Genomic DNA, 19,690 nt, shown 5'->3' with positions numbered 1-19,690 from the left:
TTCAAGAAATGTTCACAATCAGATTCAGTTTATGTGCTCTGCACTAAACATGGTTTAAATGATAACCTATGATTGCTTTCAAAGAGTCAATACATTTCTCCACAAATCTTGTACTGTCAATCACAACTGCTTTCACATTATCATACTGTATATTACATTTTGAAGAGGCTCCAAAATTGCATGAACACATTGCATTGATGCTGCTGTCCCGAGAACTTATATGATTACAACTAGAAGTTTCTGTTCATTCCACACTTCCATATTTCTCAACAACACAGCAAAAATACAATGGCTTCTTCTCTCAGTTGTCTTGTCAGATAATATAACATTTTTTTGTCATTCTGAAGGCTCAAGAGACTGATGACTGTGGATGTTAAGTCCCATAGTCCTCAGAGCCATTTGAAGGCTCAACTTTCTCTCTCCTTGTTTTTACACATGGGGCTCAGCCAGCACCTAGAAAGAATAATTATGCTATTAGAAACCTGATTTAAAAAAAATATAAATTGATACTATAGTCAGGCAAAATGTATTACTTTATTAAATATTAAGTTCCATCTTCTCATAGAATGAAGATCAAACTATATTTTTACTGTTAACAAAACACTACTCACCTTCACGGAAATTGTTCATCTACTGCCGAAAATCTTCATTTTCCAGTTTACGGAATTAAATGTTGGCCTTCAGAAATGTTTCCAGAGTCCTTTGGGCCAGATATCCACTGTCACTTTTCTTTTTGGCATCTTCAAGGTTTCTGCTAGTTGAAGGCTGTCAACTTGATTAGAAAACTGCACAACTTTATTACATTGCCCTTATGCTTTTAACTCTGCACATTTTTCAAAATAGTGTCTTTATGCTCCCATGAAATTCTGCTATTGTAGTATTTTTTTTTAAAAAAAAACCACTGTTGATTTGTCAGGAGGAAAAAGCTCTTCAGTTTCAACATTCCATGCCCTCTTGTCAGCATTCATAACACGCTTTTGCTTTTCAACAGTCATGAATTACTTAAGTGCATGTGCTTGGCACTGAGTTTGAGATAACAATAAATAGAGGCAGAGTTTGAGGTACAATAAAAGAGGCAGAGTTTGTTCATTTCCAGGCAAGTGACATTAAGTATCCAGAGGAATAGCAACTCTTTCTATTATCTATTAACCTAAAGCTTTATTTTTTTGTGCAAAACTTGGGCCTTTATATGGTCCATCAGTTTTGTCGCTTACCACCATTCACTCACTTTTAAGTCAACATTTTGCTACAAAAAAATCATGTGATGGCTGCTCAGTTAGAGTTTCTTCAACATTGTGAAGCAATATCATAGAGTTAGGCATGATGGATCACTTATTCACAAGGTGTTAATAGAGAATGCAAGTTTACATGTTCTTGTGGACTATCATGTTTATTTATTGTGGCATAGATTAAGTTTTTGAGTCACAAGGACACAACTATCTTATTTAGAGCTGAGTGTGAAACTGGGTGCCTAGAATACCATATGTTTCACATTATGTAATTTAATTACATAAGTCCAATAGACCACATGTTTCTAATTACTACAGCTTTTGCTTTCAACTTATTTTTCGTATTTTGTTATTTTATAACCATTTATTACATGCATGAATTTAGGTTATTTTTCAGCTATTTATGAAGAGAGTCATATGATACAGGTGAGAGGAAAATGGGAACAACTATGACATTTTTGATTATGTTAATGCTGATCCTGAGTCTGTGGTAGCTGATGGTCACTATGAAACAGAGAGAGATACAAGTGAAGGAAGTACTTTATTGGTAGACTGGCTTGGAGTGATCTGTACTTAAAATAATTCCTCACAGCAAACACAGTAACTTTGTGGCAAAAATAATTTCAAATGGGAACAATGTGAGGCTGGAGGAGCAAGAAAAACACGTTGGTGTAACATTTTGAAGAATGAGTGCCTGAACTAACAGCCAAAAATCAAATTTTGGTGCAAAGGCCTATTAAATCTGAATTGTTGGAGATTTTTTGTGATGACATGTTACAGGCATACCAAGTGACAGAATGGAAAAGCAGAAGACATATATGGAGTGTCCTGGGTTCATGAAAAGGTATACAGTGTGCAAATACACTGAATGTGGTCGACCAATTTACGTGGAATGCAGTAGAAAGATATGCTTTGACTGTGCAAAAGTGCTGGGATTTAATATTTTCATTTTAGTTGATGATTACCTTCAGTTACATTTCCTGCAATCTTTCATTTACCTTCATGAAAATTGTACTGGTGTAACAGTATTAATAATCATTTTAAGACTCATGACACACTCATTGTATTTCATGATTATTTTAGGTAATCTAAGCAACAAGGCCTTTATACATGGTGAATAGTACTAAATTTACTTATAGTATAATTCAGCTGACAATTTACTTAATTTTTGTGAAATAATGAGGAGTTATGTGATAAATAACATTATGAGGCCAGACAGACTGCATGTATCTAGTTAAGCATATTTGAGAAATGTTGTTTCTCTGAAGTTTTGCATATAGCTAGGCTCTTTGAGATTTCCCATGCAGCTCAGGCTTCCATTTCTACAGACTGTGATATGTCAGAACTGTCACCTAAGCTGGCAAATACTGGCTGACCTAGTCCATCTGGGGATGAAACTGCAAAAGATTTCATGCAGTCCAGACAGTAGTGGAGTGGCTCATTCTCTGCTACGTAGGAATCAAACCCAGTGCCTTGACAGTTTTTCCACCCAGCCTCAGTGAAATTTTTGCAGGCTGTGCCAGTTGTCTTGATCATTTTTCTATACATGCTTAATGTAGTAGCCCATGTTATGATGCTGTCAGCCATCTGTGTTTATAGCAACTGATTGTCAGATCCAGCTATGCCATCAGCAGTTGAGTGCACTGATAAAAATAAGTGACATCACAGAATCAAGGATGGCATCATGACATCTTTCACTGGCAGCAATTGTTTACAGTATTCCATTTTGTTCATTTTTGTATAGGGGCTTCAGTCTCAATTAATCAGCAAACATATCTCTGACTGGAGGCTTTGACATTAAAATCAATAGCAGTGAAGCTGTGGACTTATGCTCATCATGAAATTCTGATACTAAGCCAGGTAGTTTTGGAATTAAAATACAAGCAAGTAAACAGAAACATTCCTTTCTTTGTAGTAGCACAGCCATAAGTAAAAAATATTTTTGACCTGGATTTGTGTTTTCTGTCCAATACATGGTCCAAGCACCTACAGTATTGTTTCATGCGCAGGCATGGATTCTTCGTGTCTCCAATATGCTCCCTTGTTTTCTCCAGGCCTAGGAATGGCTTCGAATTTTTTTGCCCACATTAGATTAAAAGCGCCAACAGCACAAAAATTTTTCAAAGCCCACTTGATACCTTTAGCCTAGTGGTACAAGATTAAAGTAGATTTGGTTCACTTAGAAATGTTGAAAATGCTGCCCTGATTCTTTTCAGTAAACTGATATCACCTACAGTTATTTCCTGCAAACCAAACAGCATGTCATACCTTTTTGGGGACTTCTATGTTGTAAATCCTCAGACAATTGTAGACTCCTAACTACTCCTGCTCTCTGATGAATTATTTTAAAAATTGACAGGGAGTCAGTATTTCTCTAAGATTTATATTTTGGAGTCTTGTTTTCAACATTCTCTGGACAAGGTTTCAAAAACCATTCTGGCAGTCAACAGTCCTTATAATCTCTATTGATATAACAGATCAGATTACCTTTCAGCATTGCTAGTGCATCAACAATGTTTCGGAAACTTTTAGAACAAATTGTTGCCAATATCCCACAATGCATTAATTATGTGAGTGTTGTAGTGGTCAGAGGACAAACTCAGGAGGAGCATATGTTGGACCTCCAGGAAGTATTTTCTGTCATTTTGCAGGCTGGATTAAAATGTATCTTGAGTTAAAATCTTCTGGGTTGTTAGACCATGTCATTTTTCTTCTATATGACTGACATTTCAATCCTTCTGCTGGGATTTTCTTCTGGATCTTGTAATGTACTGAGCTGACTGAACACTGTCAGAGGCCAGGGTCATGTGCTTTCATAGAAGGGGAGTTTTCTGCTCTTATGCTGGAGGAGAGGCTTTATTTGGTAAAATTCCTGTGCCTGCCCTTGGCGGTCGTTGGATAGAAAGGGTTTTTCTTGTTTGTATTGCCCACAAACCATGGCTGTGTATTCACTCCATGACAGTGGGGAGCCACAATGCCAGAAACCTATAACCATTCTCTCTATTGAAGTAACATGCTTCTCAAACTTTTATTCTATAAACGTTGGTATCCTTAGCCCGCACATGTACACTGCGGAAATCAATGTCAAGGCCACAGTTTTTGTGATGTTTCATTGCTGCAGATTTCACACTTTGTTTTAGCTGCATGTGGCATTTGTGTTCCTTAAAAATTCTTTAACAGTCCTTCATATTTCACCTCTATACACTTTGCCACAGCTACACGTGATTTCATTGATGCTCACGATGTGAATGTAATCAGGTGCATCCATTCTGCATCAGAAATAGTTGCATCCATTCTGCATCAGAAAAAGTGTTTTATTTTATATTAACTGAAGAAAGTGGCCTGAATATGATTTTTCTGTAGAATTCCACTTACGCAGCCAGTGATCCCCCAAAATAGGTAGCTAAACAGAGTGACTAGGCAGTTCCTCACTATTCCCATTAGCATAATTAATATTTCTCTTAAAAGCCCTGTCTATGGACTAACTATCACAAACATTGTCTTCTTTAAGAAATCCAACTCTGACACCAAGCCGTTATCATCACTGTTACAAAAGGCAAGTGAAGACATTGTGTCGAGCACTGCTTGATTCTGGGCTGGGTGGTGATGCGCCATGGCACCTAAATACCTAGCATTGTGACATGGCATCTAAATACCTATTTGTATTAACAGGATTTCTATACACTCTGTGTCCTGGATTGTTGTCAGATCTTCTATGTTCCTACACATCTAGCAGTCAGAGACTTTTGAAGTTAATCCTATTTAAGAAAATATGGAACTCATGAAGCTCTTCTTCACTGTGTGACCACATAAAAAGTGTGTCATCCATATAGCAGACGCAACAGGAAGGCTTTAAAGGAGCATTACTTAATGCCTGTTGCTCAAAATGTTCATAAAAAATGCAGCTCTTAATGGCGACAAGCGTGTGCCCATAGCAACACTGTCAGACTGTTCATAAAATTCACATCTATATTTAAAATAACTCAATCAAAGACATAATTCAATCAAGTCACAAACATATGGAGCAACTTTTTACCTTATATCCTACATTGTACCCGGTAATCAGGCATTAGCGAATAAAAATGCCACACCGAAGCTTACAAGAATATCACTTGTGAATAGCTTACTGCATGTGTCATTTCTAAAACAATGTTGTGAATCTTTGCTGACAGAAGTATTTGTTTTTCCAAATAGATGTCTCAGTTTTCCAGATAAATTAACCTCATTCACACCGGTCTCAAAGGACATGATTCTTTGTCCTTCTTGGGTAGTCCACATTCCAGGTGAGACTGGTATTCAGAGCATTAGATTCTTAGTAATAGAGTTATCCATTCTGGAGTTTGATAACAGATTTTTCACTTTACAAATGATTCTGTTCTTCACACTGCTTTTTAACTTGCAGTACACAGGATCAGCTAATAATTGTTCCATCTTCTTGTGCTAATCCTCAGCATCCATAACAACTGTGGTATTCCCCTTACTGCTTTCATCACCATAATGCTTTCATTTCTCTTGGGGCCGGCCGAAGCGGCCGTGCGGTTCTAGGTGCTGCAGTCTGGAACCACGAGACCGCTCCGGTCGCAGGTTCGAATCCTGCCTCGGGCATGGATGTGTGTGATGGATGTCCTTAGGTTAGTTAGGTTTAACTAGTTCTAAGTTCTAGGGGACTAATGACCACAGAAGTGGAGTCCCATAGTGCTCAGAGCCATTTGAACCATTTCTCTTGGGGTCATTACAAAGTTTCCTTTCCTGTGTTGATATGTTTCTTTTGGGTGGTTTTGATTGCCATAGAATTCTCAACACATCCTGTGTTACTTCTTTGGCCTGCACCTTTGGAAGAGAAAACAAGGATGCTTCAACAGCACTTACAGTTTCCTCAATGGTAATTCTCTTAAGTGTAGACTGAGATGGTTGCTTTGTTGAATTCTTCTGACAAAACGTTGCCCTCTTCCCATTTCAGATCCAGAATGGAGTCCCTTTCGGGCACTATATCTGTCAGTTTCTTACACTTCTCTATTACTACTATTACCAACATGTCTCTATCCAATATAATGTGCTGCATTCTCTCTACCAAGATATTCTTGGCCTGTTGGAAATTTTGGATGCTATCCCATACGACTGCACTTTTTTTATAAAAATTAGTGAGCTACTGTACCTCAAAGACTGTTCAGAATTGAACCAGATGCTAAAGGTCATCAGACCGTTATGATAATATGTTCTATAGAGGCGATAAAAGTGATAGTGTCTGGGAAGTAATTTACCTTTTATGGAAAAGGGTAGATGAAAGAGGAGGTACAGTTTACATTGTAAAACACTGCTTACTACACCTACTGCCCACAGCAGATGCAAGTCAGGCCACTATGGCAAGTGTAGCATGTGCCGATATTCAAACAGCATGCCAGTAACTACAGTGGGCAGCCGTCAGAGGCAGCTTGGTCACTGGCCACCATCACTAGATCAGCTGTGTGTGTGCAGCAGCACACCATTGTCACTTGACGTGGATAGTGTCTTTATAAGGGCATGCAGGGGCCTCCGGGCCCTCAGTTTTTAAATGTGTTTGTGACATGTAAACTACTTTCATTGTATTCTTTTCAATGTCACTCCATGACCCAATAGCTTATATCTCTTTTATGGCCATATGTTTCTTTGTGTTCCATGTTAGAACACAAGTAGCTACAATGAGTGTCAAATTTTCACTTGTTTCAGATTCTGCAGTTTCTCCCTACCATTCAGCTGTTCTATGGAGGCTTTGCTCAGGTCACTTCTACAACAATAACAGGGGCATATGGCTGTGTTGGATGTTGGCTAAATTGACCTGGACTCAGCTGTCAGTTGTTCACACCCTGCTGTGTCTCCCCCACACCTCCACCCCAATTGATGAATCCATTGAAGACTGAGATACTTTTGAGAAGCAGCTTTGTCAACATTTCATGGCATTCCGATGAATCCATTGAAGACTGAGATACTTTTGAGAAGCAGCTTTGTCAACATTTCATGGCATTCCAGATGGTCGAGATAGAGGTCTGTAAGGCTCTTTCTTACTGTGGATACCCCCTTGTATGCATCACTTACTGGGCCAGCTAGCTCCTGTGCAAGAAGCAGCATTGCTTTCTTTTGACAATATGTGTAATTCGCTGTCCTCCTATCAGCACAAGTGCATGCATGCGGTCACTGTGGGTGTTGGATTCTACCAACATCACAAACAGCTGCAGCAATTGTACCAAACTTTGACAACTGAGCTTCACAACCTCAGCTGCCGGTTCGTCATGGCTAAGTCTCAGGAGTACTATTCAGACATTTTGGTCAGAGGTGGAATCAGTTGTTCAGTCCCAAATAGGGAGGTGTGTCAACATGCCCTTCAGTTTGAGGACCCTATGTTAGGAGAGATTTTAAATACTGCCTATTCATTGAAGGTCTCCCACATTGTGGGCCACCAATTTGAAGCTTGAAACACTACTTCCTTCAGGCCCTTCTTGTTTTGTACAGCATGAGTGGGCAGTCTGCTATAAGCAGTAGACCTCTTTCCACAAATGTAAAGAAAAAGGTTACATAGCAGTGGTATGTCAATACCTGCCACTCCCGAGGAATCATTGCAGGAACTGATGGACACCAAAATTCATACTATTTTATGATTGTTCGCCACTGTCTGCAGGCCAGAACAAACTTTTCATTGAAATGTGGGTAATGGATAAGCCAGTCATGTTACAAATTGACACGGGGGCTGCCATGTCCCTGCAAAATTCGAAGTTGTATGCCAGCCTAGGGTCCCGACTGTTGGCATGTATTGAGTGTTGGTTGGAAAGCTATAAAAACACCTGATTCCTATTCACAACCAATTCACAGCCAACACAGTTTACAAATCAGTTGTCCATTCTGTTACATACTCAGTGGTTAACAATGCAAACACTGAAAATTTGTTTGGGTTAGATGCCTTTGCTACTTTTGGTTTCTTTATTGTGGATGTGGTGTATCTGGTGTCAGACCAATCATGAATTGGATTCCTTATGTTCTGAGTTTTTGGATCAGTTTACCCTGGGGTTAAGCTGTGTACGCAGTTTCACAGCACACATCATGCTCAAGCTTTCCACCCACCCTTGCTTTTTTTGGACATGACCACTGCCAGTAGCATCACATGCCTGGGTTAAAACAGAGATGGATTGACTAACATCTTTGGGAGTGATTAGACTGATTTTCTAAAGTGAATGGGCTATGGCCCTACTGATCTTAAAGCAACTGTCAGATTCAACTGTGTCGTGACTTCGAGGTCACTGGTAATACACAGTCAGTCATAGACACTTACCCCCTGCCTTGTGCAGAGAAGCTGCTCACAAAGTTGGTTGGGGGCTAATTCTTTTTGAAAACTGAATTGGCCAAAGCCTATCTTCAGATTCTGTTGGACAAGTCATCAAAGCAGTTGCTTTGATTAATATGCCTTTGGTCTGTATCAGAATCAGTGGCAAATTTTGGAGGTCGCCAGTGTGCCTGCCATCTTTCAATGTTTTTTAGAACAGGTTATGATGGTTGTCCCTCACTGGATCATCAACTATTTTGATGATATGGTCATGACAGGTGCTACCATGGAAGATCACTTATGTGACCTAAAGTCTTGCTTTTTACAACCCTCCATTGTTTATTTGAGTCATGAAATTTCCTGCCAGGATGTGTGCCCCATGGAACAACCTGTTGCTGCTGATATGGCTTTGCCCCATCTATCTAATCTATAAGAACTTCAGGCATTCCTTGACAGTGGCGTACTATCACAAGTTTATTCACAGAGCAGCTACTACCACCAACTCCTTGCATGTGTTGCTTCAGGAAGGCACTCTTTTTGTTTGGTGTGATGCCTGTGACCATGTTTTTGTGTAGCTTGAGTATAATCTTCATTCCATGCCTTGTCTTGAAACATTTCAAACTGGCAAGCATCTGGTCTTGACCAGTGACACATCACAGTACCAGGTGCGGCTGTCCTAACCCATTGCCATTCAGATGGGTACAAACAGCCTATTGCCTTTGCACTAAAAACACTCAACTCAGCTCAGCAACATTAACTTAGCTGTAAAAAGAAACTCTTGCTATTGTATATAAAATGAACTTCTCACCAGGCTGTCAAGGCCCATGGGATTCTACTGTCTGCTGTGTAATCCTTTGTATGGTGACATCGTGTGAATGCAGTAAGAGGGGTGTGTGGTCAACACACCATTCTCCCTGCCATTTTTCAGAATTTCCAGACAGTGGAGTCGCTACTACTTGGTCAAATACCTCCTCGATTGGAATCACAAGGCTGAGTGCACTCCAGACCAAACCTGCCATGAAGGTAAAATCCTTGGCAGTATTGAGAATCGAACCCAGGTCCTCCACATGACAGCAATCTACGCAGAGCCCACAGCTATGGAAGTGGTACTATTTTCTATACCTTAAAAAATTTCATGTATTTTTTTAAGGTGCAAAATGTCATTCAGTAACTGACTATAAAACCTTTGTTTCCTTGTTAACCTGTCAGTGTCCTTACCAGACAAAGCCACTCATCGTCTTCAGTGTTGGGCTCTGGTTTTGTTCCGGTATAATTATGAGGTCAATTTTCATCCCATGTTGCAACATGCAAACATGGATGCTCCGTCTTGTCCTGGCTCCCCAAGGCCCATGAGCCCTCATTTGGACAGGAGGAACTACTTTGTTTTCAACTGGATATGGAGGAGAGGCATACAGTGGATGCCTTTCCCATCACTAGCTCCTGTACTGCCTCTGCTGCAAGTGTGGGTCTGGCACTTCAGCAGGGTTCTACGGGGTGGGCCAACCACCTACTGGACCAGGCTACAGACCCACTTCAGAACTTTTATCCTTTGCGCCATCCTCTCTCCCTCTAGGATGGCATTATTCTAAGTCAACAGAAGTCTTTACTCCCTGTGTGTTAGTTCCAGTAGCTCTGCAGCAGGAGGGCCTCTACTTGTCACATCAGGGTAACTGGGGGATCTCTCATACATAACTCAGTAGGCACACAGCCATGTGTTTTGGCTGCGCATCAATTGGGAGGTGGAACATTTTGTAGTAACCAGCCACAAGTGTTCAGGTCATCAGGCGGTAGTGTGCACCATTTTTTGCCTTAGTTGGCCCTTACACAGATTTGGGAAAGAGTCCACATTGATTTCTCTGGTGCTTTTTAGTCAGTTTATGATTATTGGCAATTAATGCTTTTTCTCATTTTCCTTATGTCACTCATTGTCCACCTGTGACAGCAGATGTGACTGTCAAGGCCTTGTCAAAGATATTATCTATACGAGGCTTGCCTTACACCCTGGTTTCATGCAATGGTCCTGAGTTCATAGCACAGTGTTTCAAGGACTTTATCACACACAATGTCATTAGCCATGTCATGGTACCTCCATTCTGTCCCCAGGCGAACACTAAGGCAGAATGCCTTGTCCAAACATTTAAGATGCAGATGCACAAGTATGTAGAAAAGTTCCTGACCAAGAAGGCTCTCATATTTTTTAAGCTTTTATAGAACAATGCTAATTGGGGCCAAAAATCTCACCGAGCTCCTGCACGGCCTTCAGCCATGGAAACTGCTCAACCAGTTGCTGTCGGGCAAGTGTTCCCCAGTGGTGCTGGTTTTGTCATCAACATTTGTGTCCAGCATACCAGTCTGAGCCAGGGTGTTTGGATGGAACCCTCACTGGATTGTGACTGTCATCCACAGCTGGTGAGGTTCCCACATTTTCATGTTCCACACTGACGATCGGCTTGTAGTGTGACACCAGAACCAGTTGCGTCTCAGGAGTCTGCAGGGGTACCCTGCTGGGACCATGGGCCTGATGCCTCATTCTTTGTCAGTCCTAGCTGTTCTAGGGGTTGTACAGGGCTGGTCATGTCCACCTACCCCAGTTATTGGGGATTTGTCAGTAATAACAGTGGGATTGCATCCTGCAACCAGTGCTGGTGCCTCCAGCAATGGTGAGCAGGTGCTGTCATCAGTGGCGACAAAAGTCCAGTCCTCCAACATCATTGCCTGTGATGGCACCCCTCATCATGGTCTCTTATGTCCAGATGGCTCCTCCACCCCTCTTGCCAATACTGTCCACCTGTCACGCTGGGGTCCACATTTGGCAGGGGTGTCCTTGTCCCACTCACTTTCATGTGTGAATCTGGGTGAATCGGGAAAGTCTTGTACCTTTGGCTGCCGCATCTGGCACCACTATGGATGCCACAGACATCTCTTCCATCACAGCAACATGGACAGCGATGCCTGGTCTTTTCCCCCATGAAGATGAAGGAGTGTAGTACCCCACCAGTTAATATACCCACAGCCCTGATATTAGCTGGGGCTTTACAGCAATCATACACTTGCTGACATAACAGTATGCCTGCAACTACAAGAAGCAGCTGCCAGGGGCAGCCGTGACACCAAATGGCATCACCAGGTCTGTCATGATATATCTGTGACACTGATGTGGATAGCACCTTTATGAGACTCAGAGGGCCATAGACACTGGTTCCCAGGTACATACTGTGTTTCTTGACTTCCGCAAGGTGTTTGATACAGTTCCCCACAGTCATTTAATGAACAATGTAAGAAGCATGTCGTTCTCAATGGACAGAAGTCTTCTGAAGAAAGAGGGATATCAGGTGCGCCGCAGGGGAGTGTTGTAGGACCATTGCTATTCACAGTATACATAAACGACCTTGTGGATAACATCAGAAGTTCATTGAGGCTTTTTACGGATGATGCTGTGGTATATCAAGAGGTTGTAACAATGGAAAATTGTACTGAAATGCAGGAGGATCTGCAATGAATTGACGCATGGCGCAGGGAATGGCAATTGAATCTCAATGAGGACAAGTGTAATGTGCGGCGAATACATAGAAAGATCCTTTATCATTTAGCTACAATATAGCAGGTCAGCAACTGGAAGTAGTTAATTCCATAAATTATCTTGGAGTGGGCATTAGGAGTGATTTAAAATGGAATGATCATATAAAGTTGATCATCGGTAAAGCAGATGCCAGACTGAGATTCATTGGAAGAATCCTAAGGAAATGCAATCCAAAAACAAAGGAAGTAGGATACAGTACACTTGTTCATCCACTGCTTGAGTATTGCTCACCAGTGTGGGATCCGTGCCAGATAGGATTGGTGGAGGAGATAGAGAAGATCCAACGGAGAGCAGCACACTTCGTTACAGGTTCATTTAGGAATCGCAAAAGTGTTGCAGAGATGATAGATAAACTACAGTGGAAGACTCTGCAGGAGAGATGCTCAATAGCTCGGTATGGGTTTTTGTTGAAGTTTCGAGAACATACCTTCACCAAGGAGTCAAGCAGTACATTTCTCCCTCCTATATATATCTCGCGAAGAGACCGTGGGGATAAAATCAGAGAGATTAGAGCCTACACAGAGGCATACTGACAATCTTTCTTTCCACAAACAATATGAGACTGGAATAGAAGGGAGAATCAATAGAGGTACTCAAAGTACCCTGCGCCACACACCGTCAGGTGGCTTGCGGAGTATGGATGTAGATGTAGATGTAGATGTAGGTGAGGGTATGCACAGGCCTCCAGGCCCTCAGTTATTAAATATGTTCATGACATGGATAGCATCTTTATGAGGGCATGCAAGGGCCTCTGGGCCCTCAGTTGTTAAATGTATTCACAACAGGGATAGCATCATTATGAGAGAATGCACATGCCTCTGGGCCCTCAGTTGTTAAATGGGTTCACACTGTATAAACTACTATCTTTGTATTCTTTCTTATGTCCATCTGTGACCAGATAAACTGTATCTGTTTCATTGTTGTGAGTTTCCTGGTGTTTCTTGATACAACAGTTTTACATTGGATGCTTGAGCGAAATATGTGTTCTTAGTCAGGTCACTCACCAAAAATATTCAGCGTGATGATTGGCCACAACATAAGAATGGTGTGGAGAGATTTAGGGTGAATTAAAGTAGTAACTGACACGTAACATTCTGCAGCGGTATCAGTCTCATTCAATGTGCTGTAAGTATAAATTCTGCTAAAGTTATTTCAGAGGAAGACAGGATATTTATGAGAGACCATGGGAAGCGCAGATTGTACAGGATTACACTTATTTTTCTCAGGACTGAAGCTGAGTCTACAGAAAAATTAATGAATTGGGACTACCCACTGGCTTAACCATACTCTAATTCTTACAGCTCAATTTTTAAAAGTGATGAGGTAGTTAGGTTTCATGTGTAGAAGTTAATTATTTCTTTCTGAAATGGAAAGTGTATTGAAAAAAGGTTATAAAATGAACATCAACAAAAGTAAAGCAAGAGTAATGGAATGATGTCAAATTAAATCAGACAATTCTGAGGGAAGTAGATTAGGAAATGTGACACTGAATGCACTAGATGAGTTTTGCTATTTGGGCAGCAAATTAATTGATGGTGTTCCTAGTAGAGAGGATATACAATGCAGACTGGCAATAGCAGGAAGAGCATATTTGAAAAACAGAAATATTTTAACATCCAAGATAGGTGTATGTGTACAGGAATCTTTTCTAAAAGTATTTGCCAGAGTGTAGTTTAGTATGAAAGTGAAACATGGATAATAAATAAAACAGAAAAGAAGATGATAGAAGTTTTTGAAATTAGATGGGTTCATCAGATAACTAATAAAGGGGTACTGAAGTGAATGGGGAAGAATATAAATTTATGGTTTGATTTGACTAAAGAAGAAATTGATTTCTAGGACACATCCTGAGACATCAAAGACTGCTCAGTTTGGCAATGGGGAAAGTTTGGTGTGTAAAAACTACAGGTAGAGACAAAGGCTTCACTATAGTGGATGTAGATTGCAGTATTTATAGACAGATGAAGAGACTTGCACAAAATAGACTAGAGTGGAGAGCTGCATACAACCATTTTTCTGACTAAAGGAATTACAAACAAACTGTGAATGTTTAAAATGCTTATTCTTAAATAATTAAAATTTTTTGTGTATGGGTATGCTAATCCCATGGATGTACAGGGAGATTATTGGCAACAGTTCAAAATTTTTATACAGGATGTCTCAAAAGAAAGTTTATATTTGAAGAGCTATCTGCAGATTTGCAAAAACTCAGAGGAGAGTGGGGACATACATTCATTGCTTGTATCTTGCGCATTTCATGTGTGAGAATTTTATAAAAACAGTGATTCTGCAACTGTAGTACAGAGGTCATTTTGCAATGATCATGTACAGCATTATGTAAACAATGCCTGAAGTGTTCCCCTTACCCAGAAATGGATAAAAATATGTGAGGAGAAATGGGCGAATCCATGGACAGTGTAAATATGTCTGTTCATGACAATCCTAACCTACCCATTCATAAGCATGCAAATTCTTTAAATGTTCATAGATCATCACTGCACCAAATTCTGCAAAAAGATGTTAAACTGAGGGCGCAATTCATTAATGATGTGACAAAGTGCCCTTCATTTAACAACATCTTGTTATCTGATGAGGCTCATTTTCACCTGAACAGTCACACCAGTAAGGAAAATTGCTACTACAAGAGTGGAACGAATCCTAAACAGATGCATGAAAAACCTGTTCATTCACAAAAGTTACTAAATGGGCTGCGATGTGTTCTCAAGGAATAATTGGCCAGCACTTTTTTGAGGATGAGAGCAGCCGTGCAGTTACAGTGAATTCAGGACATTACGTGAAAACGTAAAATGACTTTTTGGTGCCTGAACTGCAGAACTTTCCTGGTTATAACCAAAGAACATAGTTTCAGCAAGACGGAAATACAGCACAATTCCAATGCAACTTTACTGCAAGTTCATAAAATCTTCCATAGACTTTAACCTCTATTTTATTTTGATCCACTAAATTTAAACTTTCTTTTGAGACACACTGTATAGTGGGTGACAAGATCCCCTGGAAGGGTCAACACAAATGTTCTTAATGTTCCAAACGTAAAAAGAAACACACTATTTTCACTGACTACATGTCAGTAGCAATGACTAATATTGTGCTGGAAAGACAATACTACTCAATTTACAAGAAAAATCTCCAATATGTTTACCTCAGTCAAAATTCTTATCTAGACTGGACAAGACCATTGATAAGCACTTATAAAACTGATGGTTGCTATACTGCTACAGTCTTCATCATTGCAACAATTTCTTTCCTAAACATTTTAGTTTCAAATGTGTGTGTGTGTGTGTGTGTGTGTGTGTGTGTGTGTGTGTTTATGAGAGAGAGAGAGAGAGAGAGAGAGAGAGGAGGGTTGGGGAGGTAGTAGAAAAGGAGGGAAAATAGTGTAATCAGTAGAGGAATAGCAAAGTAGCCATTCATTCAGAGTTGAAATTAAATATGTAATTTGATTTGGTCACTGTGATACTTACGGCATTCTTCCTTTGTATTTATCATATTGCACTGTGTTGTTCCAAGAATAAGGCAATTTCAGTCCGTTGATTTTAAGCACATTTGAAGATGCAGCATACAGTGTATCAGGACCAGTTTGGACGTAATCCTCTGGAATTATGAGATTCACATATTAGTTTTAACATGGCATTTAAATAAAAAATTAAAAAATGAAAATAGGTTGTAAAAGTTATTGGAGTTCTTTCAGGTATTGCATCTGATGATGTTCATAAAAATCTCCAGTGCTTTGACTACATATTTACTTGTCATCTTCAGATAGTGAAGTTAATTGTTTTTAGTGGCCCACATAAGTTTTATTTATTTGTTTGTGGTTGTAACATATAATTTTACATGAATGGACATTGTCCAAACATGTTTACAAACATAACAGTCTTTGCACTCCTAAAGATTGAAAAAACACAAAAATAAATAATTAGTGAAATAAGTAGCAAATATGACAGTTTTTATATAATAGTGTCTCACCAAATACCAATAGAGAAATTACACATAAAGATTTATGCACTGTTGCGAAATATTTTGCTCTATAGTTACAAAATAACTTACCACAATACAAATGGTAGTCTGTCTGTTCTGTTCTATTTATCATTACACTTGTGCTTTAGACAATGTTATTGTTTGAATTTCTTGTCATGCCACTTCCATGGTATCAGAGCATAGCAGGATAAGCCACTGCTTAAACTATTTTTTAAAAGTTTCTTCAGTCAGCATTTTCAATTCATTTGGTGCTAAATTAAGAAGCTTTGCCTCTCTGACATAAGGATCAATTATCAGTGCCAATCTTATGGTCATGATGTGTAAATCTGATCTTGCCTGGTATGAATTTGGGAGACTCTGCTAGTTATTTTAATGAGTGCATTTACTGATATAGCAGTTTACAACACACACACACACACACACACACACACACACACACACACAGACAGACAGACAGACAGACACACACACACACACACACACACACACACACACACACACACACATACACATTAATAGATTAGTTCTGCCCTCTGTCAACAACATCCACAAAAAAGTCCAGTATGACCTCTTCAATCCCTTTTTTCAAATCCTTAGGCACTTCCTGAAACATCCGTCTTACTCCTGCCAATCCCTGGACAATCACATCCTACACCTTCAATTCATTCCACAGAGTATCTTTCTATACCAATGACATCAATCACTTCCACCATGGGCTCTCCATAGTTCCTGTCTCTTTACTGCATATTACTCGGCTTATAACTGTTGATGTGACCTCCAATATGTAATTGTATCCCCAAATCCCATGCCCCCACCAAGAACTTCCTCCTGCAGTGCCTGGATGACTCCAAGTAAATCACCTTATTTCTGGTAATTTTGACTAACTACAACTAATAGTTATTCCATCTTTGAAAGAATCACATACAAACACAACTGTGGGTAAATCTATTAGCACTGAAATAATGTTAGCTTATACCAACCTGACCAGTGAAACTAATTATTTTCAATGACATAAAATCTTAAACTATTAATTTTTTCAAAAAGATTGATCATGTGGGTTCAGAGCAAGTATGCCTTACAATCATCCCTTCAGAATATCAACAATTCCTCTCCTATTTGTTATAGCTAGCCTGACTCGTTTCAGTCATCCACCTTCCTGGGACTCCTCCTCCATGTGGTTATGACCTTCCATAAGGAAAGCTGTTTGCATTAAGCTTAGCATTCTCTCTCACAGCTGCTACTCATCCCATAACATAAAACTATTCCATACAGCCTAGTCACCTCAGACAGATCTATCTTGCCTAATCTTTCTCTAGTATTGCTGACCTAGAGTAACGCACAGTTCAACGGACTGTATGATCACAATGGATATGGTGGTTGACAAGAAGACTATCAAGGGAAGTAAATAAAAAAAATTAGTCTAAACATTTTAATACGTTTCATGGACAAATTTGTGATTTTATTCATTGAGATATTCTGATTCTCATGATGGTGGTTGGTGAAGATGGAAATTTTTTAATCCTCCTAACTGTTCTGGCAAAGATTTCTAAATAAAGTTGACTTACAATCACCTTTTTTATGCACATTAGCTCACTGTTTTATCCTCAGAGTAAACAAGTACTGTCTGTCACGTAAATGTGTGTAACAGTTTGCTATGCCAAACTGGCCCCAACAAATTTTCATATGGCAAAAGTAGCTATCATTGTTCTCTGCACTGTGGCCTCTTTTAAAGCTACAAAATGAGCACAAAAATTATTTCTGCATAATAACAATGTGAGAATTGTTGCAAATGTTAATTTGGCTTACTTTTTTTACAGTAATAAATATAACATATGTTCAACTACATGATTACCTTCATATGGCTGGATCTGTATAGCAGCTTCTGGTTGAACAACTGGAACTTCTCCCTCGATGTCTATATCAACTTGTAATATCCCATCATCACTTATGCCATGACCTATGTGTCGCAGCTTTAGTTCTTCACCTAAACAATAATTGGCAACAATGTGTTAAGGTATCACTGATGAAAAATGTGCAAAAACAACTTAAAAAAGCTATTCTTATACAAAGGGACATGTGTTCCTGGTTAATCGTCACTCAAATTAATGTATTTTTCTATTTTTATTCGAAGTTTCAAATAATTTACTCACTGAACAGTGACTGTAACATTATGGTCTTACTGGTTGACAATTTAATATCTTTTATCTGTTGAATCTACTGAGATTGCACATTTATTTCATTACATATAGCAACAGCTTGTTATAGGGCAGAATGTAGTACTGCATTCTGAACCTTAGTCAAAAAGAAAACATTTAGATGGAATTAATTTTTTGAATTGTATTGTCATATGGAGACAACACCTGATCTGGAACTGGTTTTTCACTTCTATCTACAAACACTATTAAGAAATACATCTAATGTATTCTTAGTCATTTAAAGATATCTTGGCAAGATTTGTGGTTATCTTTACCCACACATTTTCTTGGTACCTCAGCTCTCTAGTTCTGAAGCCAGAAGAATTGCTTGGGTTTTGTCTCCAGTTGATACCAATGTTAACAATCAAATATTACTATAATGCTAATATTATAGTTACATAAGGCACTAACTGCTTCTACAAGGATAGATGAAATTTTTGAATGTTTGAAAGAAAACATGTGAAATGCAAGGTTTTATAATTAATGAAATGTAACAAATACCAGAACACACTATACATAACTGAATCAGTAACACCAAACCACAGCCTCAGTGTTCAAAACAAGTGTTGCTATCTGTGGGGATTTTAACACTGAAATGTCAAATTCAAAGTAACAAGATTCCATAATATTTTTTAATGTTTTAAGATCCTTAAACTTGCACTCCACAAAGAAGTGATCTACACATAATGATGCTTGTATAGATAATATTATTGTTAGTAGATAGAGATGAAGATGTGGCTTGTCCAGCAGGTGGAGATTTCACAGACCCTGAAACGTTTATTTTAAAACTATCATAGGCAACAAGCTTATTCCAGTGAGTCTAATATGGCATGTGTAAGAGATCAGAGAGAGGAACACATCATGGTTTTTTTGGCAAGGTAAAGAAGACAAACTGGGACATTTTACATGAGTGTCAAACATGAAGAGCTGGAGTCGAATATAATTTTGATAACTTTAAAAAAATATATGTGATTGACTAGTATATAAAAGTAATGAAAGAAACTACAGAGAACATTCATATTAAATTGAATTTATTAAAGTGGTGGTAATTGGGGGACTGAGCAGAAGGATATGATTTACAATGCTTACCTTAGAAGTAAAAAGTATTACAAAGCTAAGATCTTACAAATCAATAGTGCAGCATGTGTAAAGTACATAGAAGGAGCTCCAGATAAGGGCAGGGGAACTTGGGAGGTTATTAAGTAAGATCATTCTTCCAGCCAGGTATGTCAAATTCTGCTTGGTCCATGAGAACTGAGTGAATCTTTTGTCATGTAAGCAAAGAACTTGGAGACAAAATTAAGGCCACAGAGATGTGCGAGGGATCTGCTTGGCTGCCAGCTGTCCGACAGGCCTATCTTTGGTTGTGATATGATCACATGCAATGAGATCTTTAAAA

General features: G+C 39.2%; 1 protein-coding gene across 1 annotated transcript in view; it reads right to left on the bottom strand.

The window, feature by feature from the left end:
* LOC124555753 (hemicentin-1-like) overlaps nucleotides 1-19,690 on the bottom strand; it is an 817,128-nt gene that overhangs the window by 114,324 nt on the left and 683,114 nt on the right. Inside the window, exons 47-48 of the mRNA XM_047129776.1 lie at nucleotides 17,949-18,080; nucleotides 15,583-15,712 (exon numbers count right to left, since the gene is read on the bottom strand). Coding sequence (XP_046985732.1) covers nucleotides 15,583-15,712; nucleotides 17,949-18,080 — 262 coding nt within the window. The remainder of the gene's footprint in view (nucleotides 1-15,582; nucleotides 15,713-17,948; nucleotides 18,081-19,690) is intronic.

Source organism: Schistocerca americana, chromosome X (assembly GCF_021461395.2).
Source record: "Schistocerca americana isolate TAMUIC-IGC-003095 chromosome X, iqSchAmer2.1, whole genome shotgun sequence".
In the NCBI taxonomy this organism is placed as follows: domain Eukaryota; kingdom Metazoa; phylum Arthropoda; class Insecta; order Orthoptera; family Acrididae; genus Schistocerca; species Schistocerca americana.
The sequence above is the reverse complement of the archived record's forward strand: the minus strand, read 5'-3'. Positions and strand labels throughout refer to the sequence as shown.